Here is a 16,739-nt window from a genome sequence, read left to right as displayed (position 1 = left end):
ACGGTGGCTAGTCCAGCAGACTGCGCAGGAGGCGCGGGGACGCCGGCCACGGTTGCAGCTACCTCCCGCAACCGATGGAGGAGCTCAGCGACGAGGAGGAGGACTACGCGGCGGCAATGTACCGCCGCCTAGGTCTAGGCAACGGCGGCGGTTACTAGTTTTTTTAGGGTATTTTTGTGTCTATGTTTTTAAATTTGTACAAATTTTGGCCAAGTATAGCCAAACTATGTATGAATTACTATTTCCATGAATTGTGTTATATTTTAAATTTTAAATTTTTTTTAGCATAGGGGCCGCTGGACGAGTGGAGATGCTCCAATGTGAGACTAAATTCAACATTAAAATACATGTAGGGGTACTGTCCAAATCCTGATACTATCTGTTATCTTCTTTTCCTCTCCTCGATTATTCTCGCACGGCCACCCTCGATCTATATATAGCCATGCTACTGCGCTCCACGAACACACCCTAGCTAGCATCTCACTCGATCGTTCCACCACTAGAAAGAACGTTCACCACAATGGCAGCTCCGGCGGCCTTGTCGTCGACCCTCGTCCTCCTGCTCGTGGCCTTCACCGCCAGCCGTGTCGGCGCGGCCACCTTCTACATCACCAACGGGTGCGCCTCCACGGTGTTCCCCGGCGCCATCCCGGTTGCCCGCGGCGTCGGCGGTACGGATCTCAAGCCCGGCGAGACGTGGGCCCTCAAGGTGGACGCCGGCGCCTCCGGAAGGATCTGGCCCCGCACCGGGTGCTCCTTCGACCCCGTGACCGGCCAGGGCGGCTGCGACACCGGCGACTGCGGCGGCGTCCTGCGCTGCGTCCTCCCCGGGAAGCCGCCGGCGACGCTAGCCGAATTCACCATTGGGGAGGACGGCGGCGCCCCGGACATCTACGGCATCTCCGTCGTGGATGGCTTCAGCATTCCGATGGAGTTCTCGTGCAGCCCTGGCGGGATCGCCGACGGCGTCGTCCGGTGCATGGACGCCGGCTGTCCCGACGCGAACCACCACCCCGGCGACGGCAAGTACCGCACGTGCCAGGGCGACGGCGAGTACCAGATCGTCTTCTGTCCATCCACATGATGAGACCCGTGCATACATGCATGGGCATGGCCGCCATGGCAGGCTTCATTAGCCATTTGATCGTGATAATATTGTCTCAGCATGCAGATATGTCTAGGAAATAAATAAATTGATAAATAGAAACTTCCGATTATTTCAACAATGTTGCAATGTTTGGTTGCTGTCTTGGGAGCCGATGATCTTTGAAATCTTGTTATATATAATGAACTAACGAAGTTGAATGAGAGATTTTCTTGAATATCCAGTCGACCGAGACGAGACATGCATGCCTGCATAGCCATGGCACGGCTTCACTAGCCATTTGGTGATGATATTCGTTTTTTGCGAATCATTTGGTAATTATAATATTGTCTCAGCATGTAAATGTATGTGGAACTGATTGATGAACAGGAACTTTGGATCATCTCAGGTATGTTCAATCGAAGGAGGTTACCATTGGACTGGTCGTTGAGATTCATCTCGTATTTGCAATGTTCGAAATTCAGCTTAATTTTTCTTCCTAACTCTTTCGATGGTCTGATAGAGATCTAATAGCTCAAACAGATTCAAAATCTTGGTTAATTTTTTTAGGGGGAAATCTTGGTTACTACAATGCTTAGAATTTGTCGCTAAACACGCTCGTCGACAGTGACCTGCCGCCACCGAGATTCCCCTGACTAGGTTTTTCAGATGTCACACCACGAGCCACCAGCCACACGTGAAGGTCAGGTCTAAAAACATATGAAGAAGGCTTTCCAGTTGCACTGTATTAGTCTACAATAGGGCTTGCAGATCATGCACCCTACACTTTCATGGCAATATTATGATATCAGTAGTATATGCATGCTTGATTAAATGATAGCAGCGGGAAACTAGATGATTGATGAAAAAGAAAAACTTGTTGTATTATCTCTGTCAGCAATGTCCTTGTGTCTGGTCTCTCCCTGACCCTGACTAGTTTTTCCAGATGGCACATGAAAAGCTCTCCTAATCATGTCACCTTCGGTCAGCAACATAAGGGCATGCCCAATGCACTGCCCTAGAGCTACTTCCTCACACCTTTAACTAGGTTCGGGTGGTCCAAAGTAGGTTCGGATGAGGAGGCAGCCTCCTCTTCAAGAAGTGGGATCTTAAGCCCAAAAAGCATGCTTTTTGGAGAGAGAAAGAGATACATAGTGTCATATTTGTGGGGTCCGTGACTAAAGTTGTAGCTTCCATTGAAGAGATAAAATTAACCATGTTGCTTCTGACAACTTTTTTACATGGAGCAGCTAGTTGTGTATGCCACCATTGCTCATGCCCTAAGAAGGCCAGGTCCATAAACATATATACAAACGCACAAGGGGAAGGCAACAGAACTTTTTGACAAAGGATTCCCAGTTTCGGACTATGCACAGTTCACGCAATCCGGTTGTACATTCACTCTTGCTGTTTATCAAAAGCATGAAGTGCCGGCAGTGGAAATAACTGAACTGGATGGGCTCACTCAACAAAAAAGCTGGAAGCTTACAGTATATTGAGTAAATCAATTACTTTTCCTAAAATTTATACTAGGCTACCAGATTTTTTTGAGGCTACCAGATTGATGTTATGGCTGAAGATAATGCTGCAACATATCAACATGATTATTCTTTGTCGGTTCAACAAGAGATTATTCTTTCTTCTTTTCATCGATAGTCCGATACAAACATCTTGCTTACTACAGTTTACTGGTTAAAAGTATCCACACACCAGTCATAACCTCATCGACAATACGAGCAGGCAACCTCACATGTGAAGGACAATCCAACAACCTATAAAGAAATCCATCAAAGGAAACATAACAAACTTCTGAAGGCTTTCCAGTTTCATACTACATACACTTGCCATGTCTCATTCTGCATTCCAGATGAACATCTTTTTGTTTATCAAAAGCAGGCAAGGCCTGGAATGGAAGACTGAATGGTTCATTCAACAGGAAAACCGGAAACTTACAATATATATCAAGAAAATAATTACTATGTTCCAAAATTATACTGGCTACCAACAGCCACAAATTAATGCTGGTGCTACACTAGACAAACTCTGTACACATAGGTTGGTCTAACAAGAATCACACGAGACATAATCTGGACGACCAACGACTCGTAACACTGGACTGCAAGTCTGGATAAGCACTTAGGTGACATCTATCTTAGATCTCCAATTAAATTGGTCTGCAGCAAAGAATCGGTAGTTGAAACTGTCATTAGCGATGGAGAATCTGCAAGAGAAAAAATTATTAGTCCTAGTGTACCTTCCATGCAGACATGTTAAGGCCGTAATAATACAGGATCATATCATGAGGAAAGTAGACACAGGAGCATAGGGCAAGCCTGACCTCGATATTTGGCATTGCAAGACGACACATGGTGGTACTCAAGTGCTCTTGTCAGCGGTTTTCGTTGAAGGCAGCGTTCCAAACACATGGTCCCAAAGGGTTGATGTTATTCCAAAGCCCTTGTTTTGAATTCTGAAGTGGTGGTTCAGATGGTATTTCTGGTGCAGAGCAGAATGAACATGTATGTAAGCACGCAAAAAGATATGGAATGTTTTTGATAAGCTTCAGAATGAAATAAGCACCTTCAGATGTTTTGCTGGATCGAATGAGGGATGGGCATGATGCAGGTAGTAGTGTGTGCAATCATAGATCACATAGCCCAACAGGCCACCTCCAAACACACCAGGAGTGGTAGACGTAGTAGTAAAGAGCTTGACTAGACTCCAGAACTGGATGGACAGAGCAGAAGAACACCATTAAGAAGTAATACAGCATCGTAGGATAAAAGTTTAAATACACTTTCTATCACTATCTTACAAAGGGCATCCAACTCGGTTTGAATGGCTAACACTCTTTCATGTACAAGAAACCACGAAAAGAATGAGGAAGATTATTTACCGGATAACACAAGATGGCTGCAGCAGTTGGTGGAAACACAAGCCGAAGTCCATCCATTGGATGCTTGTGATGGCATCCATGCAGAAGATAATGAGCTGTGTTTGTCCTGCCAAGTCAAAACAGCTATGATCAGAATATGCTCATCTCAGCTGTTAAACTTCAGCAGTAAATGGCAGCACAACTTACCAGTAACTTTTAGTATCTATGTGGAACAGGTACCGATGCAATGTGTATTCAATCAGTGTCCAGATAAATATTCCTGCCACAACCATCAGCGCCACTTCGGGAACTGTGTGGCCCATTTGGATTGATTGATTCAGGCACCAGCAAACAACAGGCAGCCAAATAAGAGGAACTGCCCACCATTTTGTCCGTGTTAAGAACTGAAATGAACCCTTCATCAGAACAAAGTATCCGGAGTTCCAAATAGATGAAAAGCAAATAAAAACAGAATATTCACCTCCAAAACATCATTGGCAAAAAATCGTGGCCCCTCCTTGCTAACAATTGGCTGGTGAACCCAGTCCTGATACTGTTCCTCTAGATGACCAACCTGGAAAACAACACCCAAATATTTGAGTATACATACTCGAAGCAGACCTCGATTTTCAAATGCACCAAGACACCAAAGCGTAGCAGAAGAAATTAGGCAACAGTCATGATCAAAGAACAATGATACGTAGTAGCGAAATCGAGGAAACCAACAGCTTCACTATTTGACTATCTTAAATTACAGGAAGAAAACTAAAAATAGGCACTCTATACATCTTGGAGATGAGCAAAAAATATGCTTTTAAGAACTAATAACATTTGTAGCTACTGAGCTTTGGTAATCAGTACACTACGATGACTTATTTCTTTGGAAAATCTACCTAACCTACAATTGTTTATGTAAAAGACATAAAACCAATACGCCAAATATGCTTTCAAAGCAGACAAAAAGTACAAAATTAGATATGGTTACATTTACCTGAAATACAAGAGGCTTGTCCAAATCTACTGTAAAGGCTTGTGCAACCATTTTCTTGGACGATAATTACCGCACTGCACAAACCACAAGTAAGGATATAGGAATTGTTTACCAAAATCAAGCAAGGTAGAATGAATAAAGAAATAAAGCACTTTCAAAAGCTATGTATAGAACCAGCGTGTGACTACAGTAGCACTCTATACTACCATCTGCGTTTGTACTCTGTGCAAGTTGGGTAGTTTTTAATTGGTCTCAGGTGACAGAACAACACCGTGCTACCATATTTGAACCAGGATTTAGACCCACCAGCCAGCTCTTAGTGACCTGATTTTCAACAGGAATCGTTCTCAGCCAGCCCATCAGACATTTATTTTTTTAAACAAATAAAGGAGCAAGTGGCCATGACGCCCTGGCATTGCTATTGAATGAGGATCTTGGGTCCCAAGGTCCATTCCTAGTGGTGCCAAATCAGGCCTTGGCCTCAAGGTGTGCCGCAGCACCACAAACTGAAAAGATCAGCTGGCCCAGATCACAAGATCTGGTTCGAGTCCATATTGAAGAAGAAAAAAAAACTAACATTCCAGTTCACAGACAAGTGCACATGGCGCAAGCCTTTGTGCCATGTTATACAGTTTCATGCAATTTGACTCCGCGGCATATTCTAATAAAGGCGTGGAAGAAGAATACAACAGAGGCACAGCTCAGAGCCGCCTGTATGGCATCTCATCCCCCCACCACTGGAATCCAAGCAAAAGCTGTGTGCCGGCTGGAGATTGCTTAATCATAACCCCCCATAATGAGAAAAAAATACTTTGGGCCAAGCTGTGGCTTGTTCCCGCAGCTGGCCAGCTAGCTAAAGAACAGAATCAGGCATCTCGCTGCTGATTCCGTGGCATGTGAGAAAATCTGATCGTGCTCGCGCATTGGGCCAGTGAACGACGACGGCGATGCTCGCCGTAGCAAATGCTTTGACGGGTCGTTGTCTCACCCGCTGTAAAACTATTTGTGGTACTAGTCAAGAATCTGGATGTTGGAGAAGTGTCTGACTGTGGCAAGCTTAGGGGCGAAGCAACGAATCTGAAGCCGCTATTCGCAGAAAAAAAATGTTCCAATGCTGAATTACGACTGTCCACGGCAAAGAAAGAAAAGAACAGGATACTAAGAGTCGTCGCTGTCGACCGAACGCCCTGACGCGTCTGATTCTTGCGCAAGGCATTCTCGGACAGAATCCGCCGCCGCCGACCTAGTCCCGGCGAAGCTGCGCCGTCGCAGAGCGTCACACCGCCACCTCTCGGTCAAGCAATGCGAGCTCGGAGGCGGATCTAATCCCTGGATCTAGGAAGCAGCAGCGCCGGCGCGCGTCGGCCTAGTCAAACCCCGATTCAGAAGGGAGAGAGGGACGGGGGGAACGAACCTGCGCGACGCAATGCCGACGCCGACGGCTGAGAACCAGCGGTGGCCGGCGCGCGCGGCAGGGGCCGGTTGACGGCGCTGTGCTGTCTGAGCTCGGAGATGGGAAGGGATGTGAGGGAGGCGGAGGAGGGCGGAGGGCGCTTTAGTTATAGCGAAGACGACTCGGTCCAGTCTACTGCAGCTACGGCTCGGCTGGCGTCCTTTTCGTAGATTGCTCCCTGGATTTTTGGGGTTTTGTAAGCTGATCCGGTCACGGTCCGTTGGGGCGGCTGGCCTGTTGAATTTTGACAGGCCCTTTGGGCCTATGGTGTTTTGTTTGGGTTGATGAAATGGTATTCCTCTATCTCACCACCACGTCTGACCATCTGGCTATCTCTGTGAATCTCGCTAGTTTGGACGATGCGCCGAGACCACAACCAGTTCAGCAGATGTTCCGTTTTGAAGCGGCATGGCTGAGAGCGCCGGACTACAGAGAGGTGATGGAGCGGTGTTGGCTGGAGGGCAGGGATGGCTCTTCTTCCTTGCAATCCACTTGTGACAACCTACGTAGGCTGGGTTTGTCTCTGAAAAAATGGAGTCGTGAGTCCTTTGGAGCTATACAAAAGAAAATAAAGAAGCTAGAGCAGAATCTGAGATACCTTCGTTGTTCGTCGGGTGAGGAGATTGAGATCCGGACAGCAGAGAAGGAGTTATGCGAACTCTTTGAGCGGGAGGAGGTAATGGCTCGCCAACGCTCGAGAGTTGACTGGCTTCGAGAAGGGGACAGGAACACGGCGTTCTTCCATGCGCGGGCGACTGAACGCAAACGGGCTAACCGTATCACTCGCCTAGAGAGGATGGATGGATCTTTGTGTGATGATCCAGCAGAGATCAAGAGTATGGTACATAATTTCTATGAGCACTTGTTTTCTTCTGAGAATTGTCCATCTGTTGATTCTGTCCTCGAGGCCATTCCTCAGAAGGTGACGGATGAAATGAATGAATCGTTGAATTTACCATATTCTGATGAGGAGATCAAAGTGGCCTTATTTCAGATGGGTCCGACTAAGGCACCGGGGCCGGATGGCTATCCTGCCCTTTTCTATCAAACCCATTGGGACTTTCTCAAGTCGGAGATTTGCAATGCAGTACGGAGCTTCTTGTCAGGGGATCTCATACCAGATGGTTTTTGTGATTCGGTTGTTGTCCTTATTCCGAAGACTACAAATCCTCAGGTTCTGGAAAACTTCCGCCCCATCAGTCTCTGTAATGTATTGTACAAAATTGATTCAAAGGTGTTAGCCAACCGTTTGAAGCTTATTTTGCCTGACGTTGTCTCTGAAAATCAAAGTGCTTTTGTCCCTGGCCGGCTGATTACTGACAATGCACTGATTGCCTTTGAGTGCTTCCATACTATCAGACAACAACGTGTGAAGAGGCCTTATTTCGCTCTCAAAATTGACATGATGAAAGCTTATGATCGTGTGGAGTGGAATTATTTGAGAGGTTGCCTTGCCAGATTGGGCTTCAATGAAAATTGGATTGTCTCAGTTATGAGATGTGTTACATCAGCAAGGTATGCGGTTCGGGTAAATGGTGAACTAACCGAACCAGTGGTGCCCACCAGGGGCATTCGTCAGGGCGATCCCATCAGCCCCTATCTTTTCCTTCTTTGTACTGAAGGTCTATCGTGCTTACTGCAAAAACAGGAGGTCCAAGGTGAACTACAAGGCATTAAAAATGGTCGACTTGGTCCTTCTATATCACATCTACTGTTTGCAGACGACAGTATCTTCTTTGCTCGAAGTGATAAGAGAAGTGTTGATGCGTTGCACCGGACTCTGGAGTTATATTGTGATGGTTCGGGTCAAAAAATTAATTTGGACAAGTCCACAATATTCTTTGGAAATGACTGCAAAGTGGGGATCAAGAATGAGGTCAAACAAAAGCTGGGTGTTCACAATGAATCTCTTCAAGACTCCTACCTCGGTATGCCTACCCAAATTGGCCGCTCTCCTATTGTCACGTTCAGATACCTCTTTGATCGGATGTGGAGAAGGATCAATGGATTGTCGGATCGCCCCCTTTCGAGGAAAGGTAATGAGATAATGCTCAAAGCAGTCATCCAAGCGATCCCGACGTATGTGATGAGTTGTTTTGAATTGCCAGTCGCCATTTGTGAGATGATGCGAAAAGCTATAGCTAATCAATGGTGGGGTTTCAAAGATGGTAAAAGGAAAATGCACTGGCGTTCTTGGAGCTGGCTCTCTTCACCTAAATCTATGGGTGGATTGGGTTTTCGTGATCTAGAATTATTCAATCAGGCAATGCTGGGTAGGCAGTGTTGGCGTATGATCACGGATCCTTCATCTCTATGTGCGAGGGTTTTGAAGGGAAGGTATTTTCCAAACTGTGATTTTTGGTCTGCTTCTCGCCCTAGATCGGCTTCCTATACTTGGCGAAGTATTCTGCACGGAAGGGACTTGATTAAAAGAGGTGCTCTTTGGAGGATCGGTAATGGGCAGTCGATCAATATCAAGACTGATTACTGGATCCCGGGTACAGTACCATGTACGCTCCATACTCTGATTCCTATCCGTGATAGTTTGAAGGTGGCTTCCTTATTCTCTGCTCATGGGACGTTCTGGGATGAAGGACGTGTCCGATCTCTGTTTGCGGAGGATGTAGCTGAGCAGATCCTTCAGATTCCTATTAGTCGTCACGACGACGAGGACTTCATCTCCTGGCCACACACCAAACATGGGGGCTATACTGTTCGCTCTGCGTACAATTTCGCCCGACATGAGTCGGCTCAGGCGGAGCGCAGCGGCAAAGGTCGAGGCATGTCCTCCGATGATGGCGCCGTGGAGAAAAGCTGGAAGGCGTTGTGGGCAATTAAAGCTCCTGGAAAGATGCACATCACTCTTTGGCGATTCGCGCACAACTGTCTTCCGAGTGGCCAACAACTTCTAAGGCGTAGGGTGCCCTGTTTGCCGTCATGCGTCCACTGTTCGGTTGACGAAACTGTGGAGCATGCCTTGCTGTTCTGCCCTTTCGCACGAGCAGTTTGGGATGGCGTGAAGGAACGTTTTGGAATTCAGCTTGGACGTAAGTGCTTCTCTACTCCTAAGAAGTGGCTCTTTGAATTCCTAGCTAGGTGTAGTGGCGATGAAGCTACTACGCTCGCTGTTACGTTCTGGCACTTGTGGGATGCAAGGAATAAGCTGCGGGAGGAAGGCGGCAATATTGATCCGTCAAGTGTTGCGAGGAAGGTGACTGCCTACATCGACATGATTCAAACACATATGATCCAAGCTAACTCAATCCCCAGGCGTGAGACATCTGCAGCAGTGTCTTGGTCTCCGCCGATGGAAGGTAAGCTGATGATTAATGTGGATGCGGCGTTGTTCAAAACCTCTCAGAGTATGGGAATGGGTTTTGTGGTTCGTGGCCATTTGGGTGAGTGCATGCTTGCTCGCTGTGACAAAATACCAAATGTTACAAGCCCGGAGATGGCCGAAGCACTGGCAGTCAGAGGTGCTCTATCCTTCGCCAAGGAGGAAGGACTTGACAATTTTATCTGTGCATCTGATTGTCTCTCTGTTGTGCAACGGGTGAGCTCCCCGGCAAAGGATCGCTCGACCTGTGGTGCAGTGATCGAAGATATCAAGAGGATGCTCTCCTCTTTTCAGTCTTCTTCTATTATTCATGTTTTTCGTTCACAGAATGTTGCGGCACATGTGTTAGCTCACTTTGTTGAATCGTCTAGTAGCCTTGTGTGGCGGGGTGTGTCTCCTGACTGTATTAAGGAGGCTATTTGTAAAGACTCTATGGTTAATTGATCAATAAAGCATGAAGTTCTATCAAAAAAAATGTGTTGTGGTTGGTGCTGCGGGCGGTCGTGGTGTTTGTGTATAGCGGCGGCCGAGGTGAGTGCTCGGAGTTCTCTTCACCGATAGCAGGTTTCTAATGTCCATGAGTGCTCAAGGAGAGCTTTCTACCTCCGGGCAGGTCCGGCGCCCTCTGATCTGGGGCGAGAAAGCATTGTGCTTTCTTCGGAGATGGAAACGGATGTCGTTGTAGCTTTGATTGGCCTCTTAAGGTTCACGATGGTGCGAGATCCTCAATAGCATTTTTCTTCCCGAACTTCGCTTCTTCTACAGCCGGACTACAGGATTTGAGAATTGACACGTAACTCAAAATGTTCTTCATATTTTTCCTTTTTATGCTTTTTTTATTTCCTGTAAGCTAGTTTTCAGCGCTCAGCATGGCCTTATTAATTTAAGATAGGGCTACGATCTTTTTTTTCCAAAAAAAAAAGGACAGTCCAGCGCCATCCATCAATGTACCGGTGTCGACGAAGGATTTGCTGAGATGCTAACGAAGTGGCACTGCCCTGGGCAGAAAGTCCCTGTTCGAAATCCTGAATATAAACTGCCTGTATGGTCCAGCCGTGATGGAGTTGGTGTGGGGCGGGAGAAATGTTTGCAAGTTCGGTGCCTGGAGAATATCACAGCCGACTGAACACGACCGCCTCCAGGGTCAGTAAAGGGCTGAAAGCTCTCCTGAGTTGTTATTGTGCGCGCGATGTCAGACCAGAGATGGTCAATGACGAATTTATTGCGGCAGCTGCCGCCATGTTTGAGTGTGATTCTACTGAGAAGAAACATTCTAAGGCCGTGCGCTATGCGGGTGTCCTCATCAAGGATGTCTCTGGCATCAACCGTGAAGAAGCTAATGTGCGACAGCCGGCCCTGAAGATAATTTGCTGGCCTGAAGAAGCTGCTGGCAATTTTTTGTGACATGATTTCAGAAAACGAGGTATCCAAGTAAGTGAATAATGCACAATTATATGAAACTGTTCTGTATAAGGCACCTTGCTTGCGAGACTACATTACTACAACGGTATGGTGTATGCTCGTCAAGTTAAGACCAAGAAAAAAGAAATACTGAAATTATTGCTCGACAAGCCTAAGATCATCTCCAGTCGCGTCCACCAAATGGTGTCGGATTTAGCGTTTGGATGATGTGTTTCGTTCGTGCCGCGTTTGGGGACGTCGCTCCCCAGCCGCGTCCCCCAAACGCCGCCCCCAAACATTAAAATACTTTTTTTCATTTTTTTTCAATAAAGAGAAGAAACCACAAACTAATACATAATTGGGTAAGTGGTTTACACGAAGATATAATTTGGAACATGGTTTTCCACAAACTAATACATAGTTTGAACCATAGTTGACACAAATATAAAATATTACAAAAGAACTAAACCTAACTAGGCCGGGCATCGAAAGTTTCGCGTGTTCGCTGTCAAGAAAGAACACTCGAGGGTACACCCAGTCACCCAAACTGGAAAATCCAGCTGGTGAGGGTGCCCCTGTTGGTTCTTGGTTCTTCCGAGGAAGAACAACCAGAAACCTTCGTGCATATATTCGCTGCGAAGAAACAACACTCTTCAGTCGTCGTCCTCATCGGTGTTGTCTCCGTGGTAGTTTCGGCGGTAACGCGTCTCGTCGAACACCTTGACGCTTATGTCCCTGTCACCAAAGTAGGAGAACAGGAGGACGAAGCCGGCTTCGAGACGGTGGTAGCGCGCGAACTTCTCCCAGCCGATGTGGAGATACATCTTGTCGCGCGCGTCGTAGATCATGTCGACGATCCACCGGCAGCAGCCGCAGCCATCCTCCCGCAGATGCAGCGAGCGCGGGTGCTCGTCGCCGGCGACGTAGTCGGCGAAGGAGTCCGGCAGCCTCTGGATGCCGTGCGGGTCACCCTTGAGGACGACGATGAACTCGAACAGCACGCCCCTCTCCTCGTCCTGCATGTCCGATGATGAGGACGACGACGGCGTCGCAGGCGACGGCGAGCGTGTAGCTCTGCCGCGCGGCCACGACCACGACCACGGCCGCGAGCTCGGCCTCCTCCTCTACCAGCCATGGCGTCGACTCTTGAGATGGTGGCGGCTAGGGTTGGGGAGAGAGGCGCTAGGGTTTGTGTGTGAGAGGGACGATGAGAGGCGGCCTTTTTTATAGGCCGGAGGGAGGTGGGCGAGCGGTGGCGCTCATTAACGCTGCCACACAGAGCTAGGCGCGACGAGACGTTTCGCTGCGCCTCTATGGGAACTGCACCGTCGTTGCGCGCCAATAACTTCCGTCGCGAGGTAGGCGACGGTAAGGTTAAAATTCAATGTGACGCTGGCGGGTCGGCCCCGCCACTCCCCGCCTCGCTTTTCGGTGTCCGACGTCCCCGGTGCGTCCCCTGTGGGGCGGGAACGGGCTTGGGACGCCGGACACAGTATCGGGACGCGCTGGACAAAAAGCGACTTTGGGGGATATAAGTGAAAACGTTTTTTTATCCGACCCGTCCCAAATCTCATTAGGGGATGCTCTAAAGAAGCATATGAAGCTGAACAAGCCGAAGTAGCCGCAGAAGAATGTAACCATAAGCTCGCAGCTAGCTGAAACTGTTGCAGTAGCTAACTGATCTGTTCTTAGTCTGAACTCTGAAGGGGGTCATCTTTTTCTCATAGCTATTTGAACGGAGTCTTGGTAAACATGTAGGTCGCTATATTTTATTAAGAGCATGTCTAGCAGACACTGCATCAGACCACATCCGCATAATGACAGCCATTTTACAGTTTTGCATGCAAAAAGGGCATCGGACCCCACACGAATTTTTTTATCCGAGCCATCTAGTTCTGCGCCGCGAAAATCCCAACTACCTAGTTTCGTGAGGCAGCGTGAGTACGAGCCCCATCCCCTCCCACTTGTTGGCGCGAAGGAACATTCAGCTCCTCCCCTTTCCCGCTTTCGCCCACCACCCGCCGCTAATTCCTCCGCCCTCACTCTGTCCGGCCTCTGTAGCGGCGTGCTCTCACCAAGATGGAAGCCCCCAACCCTCCGCCACCCGCGGATCAGGTTGCGCCACACGGAACGACCCCACCCACCGCTTCCGGATCTAGCGCCGCCGCACCAGCCTCCACCAAGGCGCTCGTGGTCGACGGCGCCCAGGAAGCTGCCCTCTCCAACGGCAAGCAGGAAGCGGCTGGGGCAGCACGTCGTCGTGACCGCAGCTGCTGCTCTCGTTCCCGCTGCTGCTGCCCCTCCCGCTCCGACCAAGCGGATGAAGAAGCCACCCAACAAGCCGCAGAAGAAACCGTTCCCGCTGGGTGCTTCTATTCTTGTAGACAGTGTTGGGCCTTCAAGAGCAGAGGTTTGTAGAACAGCAACAAGTTTCCCTTAAGTGGATCACCCAAGGTTTATTGAACTCAGGGAGGAAGAGGCCAAAGATATCCCTCTCAAGCAACCCTGCAATCACGATACAAGAAGTCTCTTGTGTCCCCAACACACCTAATACACTTGTCAGATGTATAGGTGCACTAGTTCGGCGAAGAGATAGTGAAATACAAGTAATATGGATGGATATGAGTGGTAATAACAATCTGAATAAAATATGGCAGCAAGCAAACATGCAACGTAACAAGTAAATAAACGGAGTTTCGATGCTTAGAAACAAGGCCTAGGGATCATACTTTCACTAGTGGACACTCTCAACTTTGGTCACATAATAAAACCACTCTACACTTTCTTGTTGGATGATGAACACCACTAATTGCGTAGGGCTACGAGAGCACCTCAATGCCGGAGTTAACAAGCTTCACAACATTCAATGTTCATATTTAAATAACCTTAGAGTGCATGATAAACCAACGCAATCACACCGAGAACTAACATAGCATGCACACCGTCACCGACAGACTATGAAAGGGGGAATAAATTGCATCAATACCATCATAGTAATAATTAACTTCATAATCTACAAGAGATCACAATCATAAACTACGCCAAGTACTACACGATGCACACACTGTCACCATTACACTGTGGAGGAGGAATAGAATACTTTAATAACATCACTAGCGTAGCACATAGACAACTAGATCACAAAGAGAGAGATGAACCACATAGCTACAGCAGTCCCCTCAGCCCCGGGGGTGAATTACTCCCTCCTCATCATGGAGACAGCGATGGCGGTGAAGATGGCAGTGGAGACGGCGGTGGAGATGACTCCGGGGGCAATTCCCCGTCCCGGCAGGGTACTGGAACAGAGACTTCTGTCCCACGAATTGGAGTTTCGCGATGGCGGCGGCTCTGGAAGGTTTTCTCGGGTTTCGTCAATCGTGATAGGGTTTTCGTGACGGAGACCTTAAGTAGGCGGAAGGGCAGCCTCGGAGGGGCCCTGGTGGGCCCACACACTAGGGGGCGCGCCCCACCCCTTGGCCGCGCCGCCCTGGCTCCTCTCCGATACTTCTTCGATGCACTGGAACCTTCCGGGAAAATAAGGTGCTGGGCATTGATTTCATCTGATTCCGAGAATATTTCCTTACTAGGATTTCTGAAACCAAAAACAGCAGAAAACAACAACTGGCACTTCGGCATCTCGTCAATAGGTTAGTTCCGGAAAACGCATAAATATGACATATAATGTGTATAAAACATGTGAGTATCATCATAAAAGTAGCATGGAACATAAGAAATTATAGATACGTTTGGGACGTATCAAGCATCCCCAAGCTTAGTTCCTACTCGCCCTCGAGTAGGTAAACGATAACAAAGATAATTTCTGAAGTGACATGCTATCATAATCTTGATCATACTATTGTAAAGCATATGAGATGAATGCAGCGGTCCGAAGCAATGATGAAGATAATGAGTAAACAAATGAATCATATAACAAAGACTTTTCATGAATAGTACTTTCAAGACAAGCATCAATAAGACTTGCATAAGAGTTACTCATAAAGCAATAGATTCTTAGTAAAGGCATTGAAGCAACACAAAGGAAGATTAAGTTTCAGCAGTTGCTTTCAACTTGTAACATGTATATCTCATGGATAGTTGTCAACATAAAGCAATATAACAAGTGCAATAGGTAAACATGTAAGAATCAATGCACACAGTTCACACAAGTGTTTGCCTCTAAGATAGAAAGAATAGGCAAACTGACTCAACAATAAAGTAGAAGAATGGCCCTTCGCAGAGGGAAGCGGGGATTAAATCATGTGCTAGAGCTTTTTAAGTTTTGAAATCATATAGAGAGCATAAAAGTAAAGTTTTGAGAGGTGTTTGTTGTTGTCAACGAATGGTAGTGGGCACTCTAACCCCCTTGCCAAACAGACTTTCAAAGAGCGGCTCCCATGAAGGACGTTATCTCTACCAACAAGGTAGATCATCCCTCTTCTCTTTTGTTTACACATGTACTTTAGTTTTATTATTTATGGATGACACTCCTCCCAACCTTTGCTTACACAAGCCATGGCTAACCGAATCCTCGGGTGCCTTCCAACAATCTCATACCATGGAGGAGTGTCTATTTGCAAAATTAAGTTGCTTACTGATGAATCAGAGCAAAACATGTGAAGAGAATTATTAACAAAGTTAATTAATTGGGGGCTGGGAACCCCGCGCCAGCTCTTTTTGCAAAATTATTGGATAAGCGGATGAAGCCACTAGTCCATTGGTGAAAGCTGCCCAACAAGATTGAAAGATAAAACACCACATACTTCCTCATGAGCTATAAAACATTGACACAAATAAGGAGTAATAAAGTTTTGAATTGTTTAAAGGTAGCACATGAAGTAATTTACTTTGGAATGGCAGAGAAATACCATGTGGTAGGTAGGTATGGTGGACACAAATGGCATGGTTATTGGCTCAAGGATTTTGGATGCATGAGAAGAATTCCTCTCAATACAAGGCTAGGCTAGCAAGGTTGTTTGAAGCAAACTCAAGTATAAAAGGTGCAACAAAGCTCACATATGAACATATTGTAACTATTATAAGACTTTACATTGTCTCCTTGTTGTTCAAACACCTTAACCGTAAAATATCTAGACTCTAGAGATCAATCATGCAAACCAAATTTTAACAAGCTCTATGTAGTTCTTCATTAATGGGTACAAGGTACATGATGCAAGAGCTTAAACATGATCTATATGAGCACAACAATTGCCAAGTATCAAATTATTCAAGACATTATACCATTTACCACATGAAGCATTTTCTCGTTTCCAACCATATAACAATGAACGGCAGTTTCAACCTTCGCCATGAACATTAAAAGTAAAGCTAAGAACACATGTGTTCATATGAACCAGCGGAGCGTGTCTCTCTCCCACACAAGCATGATGGATCATATTTTATTCAAACAAAAACAAAAATAAAAACAAACAGACGCTCCAAGTAAAGTACATAAGACGTGACTGAATAAAAATATAGTTTCAAGAGAAATGACCTGATAAGTTGTCGATGAAGAAGGGGATGCCTTGGGCATCCCCAAGCTTAGATGCTTGAGTCTTCTTGAAATATGCAGGGATGAACCACGGGGCATCCCCAAGCTTA

The 16,739-nt window shown here is 46.9% G+C and overlaps 2 protein-coding genes across 3 annotated transcripts; one reads left to right on the top strand and one right to left on the bottom strand.

Moving 5' to 3' along the window:
* Positions 1 to 520: 520 nt before the first annotated feature.
* On the top strand, positions 521 to 1,084 carry LOC124652756 (thaumatin-like protein). The gene has a single exon (XM_047191796.1). It carries the CDS (start codon positions 521 to 523, stop codon positions 1,082 to 1,084), a length of 564 nt encoding a protein of 187 aa, XP_047047752.1.
* Positions 1,085 to 2,990: 1,906 nt separating this feature from the next.
* On the bottom strand, positions 2,991 to 6,465 carry LOC124653622 (dihydroceramide fatty acyl 2-hydroxylase FAH1-like). Of its 2 annotated transcripts, XM_047192685.1 has the most exons (8): positions 6,365 to 6,465; positions 4,951 to 5,024; positions 4,441 to 4,533; positions 4,167 to 4,363; positions 3,981 to 4,086; positions 3,665 to 3,811; positions 3,423 to 3,580; positions 2,991 to 3,305 (listed from the first exon to the last, which is right to left on the bottom strand). In XM_047192685.1, the coding sequence occupies exons 2-7, from the start codon at positions 4,999 to 5,001 to the stop codon at positions 3,461 to 3,463; spliced, it is 714 nt and encodes a 237-aa protein (XP_047048641.1). In that variant the 5' UTR covers positions 5,002 to 5,024; positions 6,365 to 6,465; the 3' UTR covers positions 2,991 to 3,305; positions 3,423 to 3,460. The 2 variants fall into 2 exon arrangements, with proteins under 2 accessions (XP_047048641.1, XP_047048642.1); XM_047192686.1 differs by lacking the exon at positions 6,365 to 6,465 and having other exon boundaries at positions 4,951 to 5,085.
* Between the last annotated feature and the right edge of the window lie 10,274 nt (positions 6,466 to 16,739).

Source organism: Lolium rigidum, chromosome 5 (genome assembly GCF_022539505.1).
Source record: "Lolium rigidum isolate FL_2022 chromosome 5, APGP_CSIRO_Lrig_0.1, whole genome shotgun sequence".
NCBI lineage: Eukaryota > Viridiplantae > Streptophyta > Magnoliopsida > Poales > Poaceae > Lolium > Lolium rigidum.
This window is presented reverse-complemented; position numbering and strand designations above follow the sequence as displayed.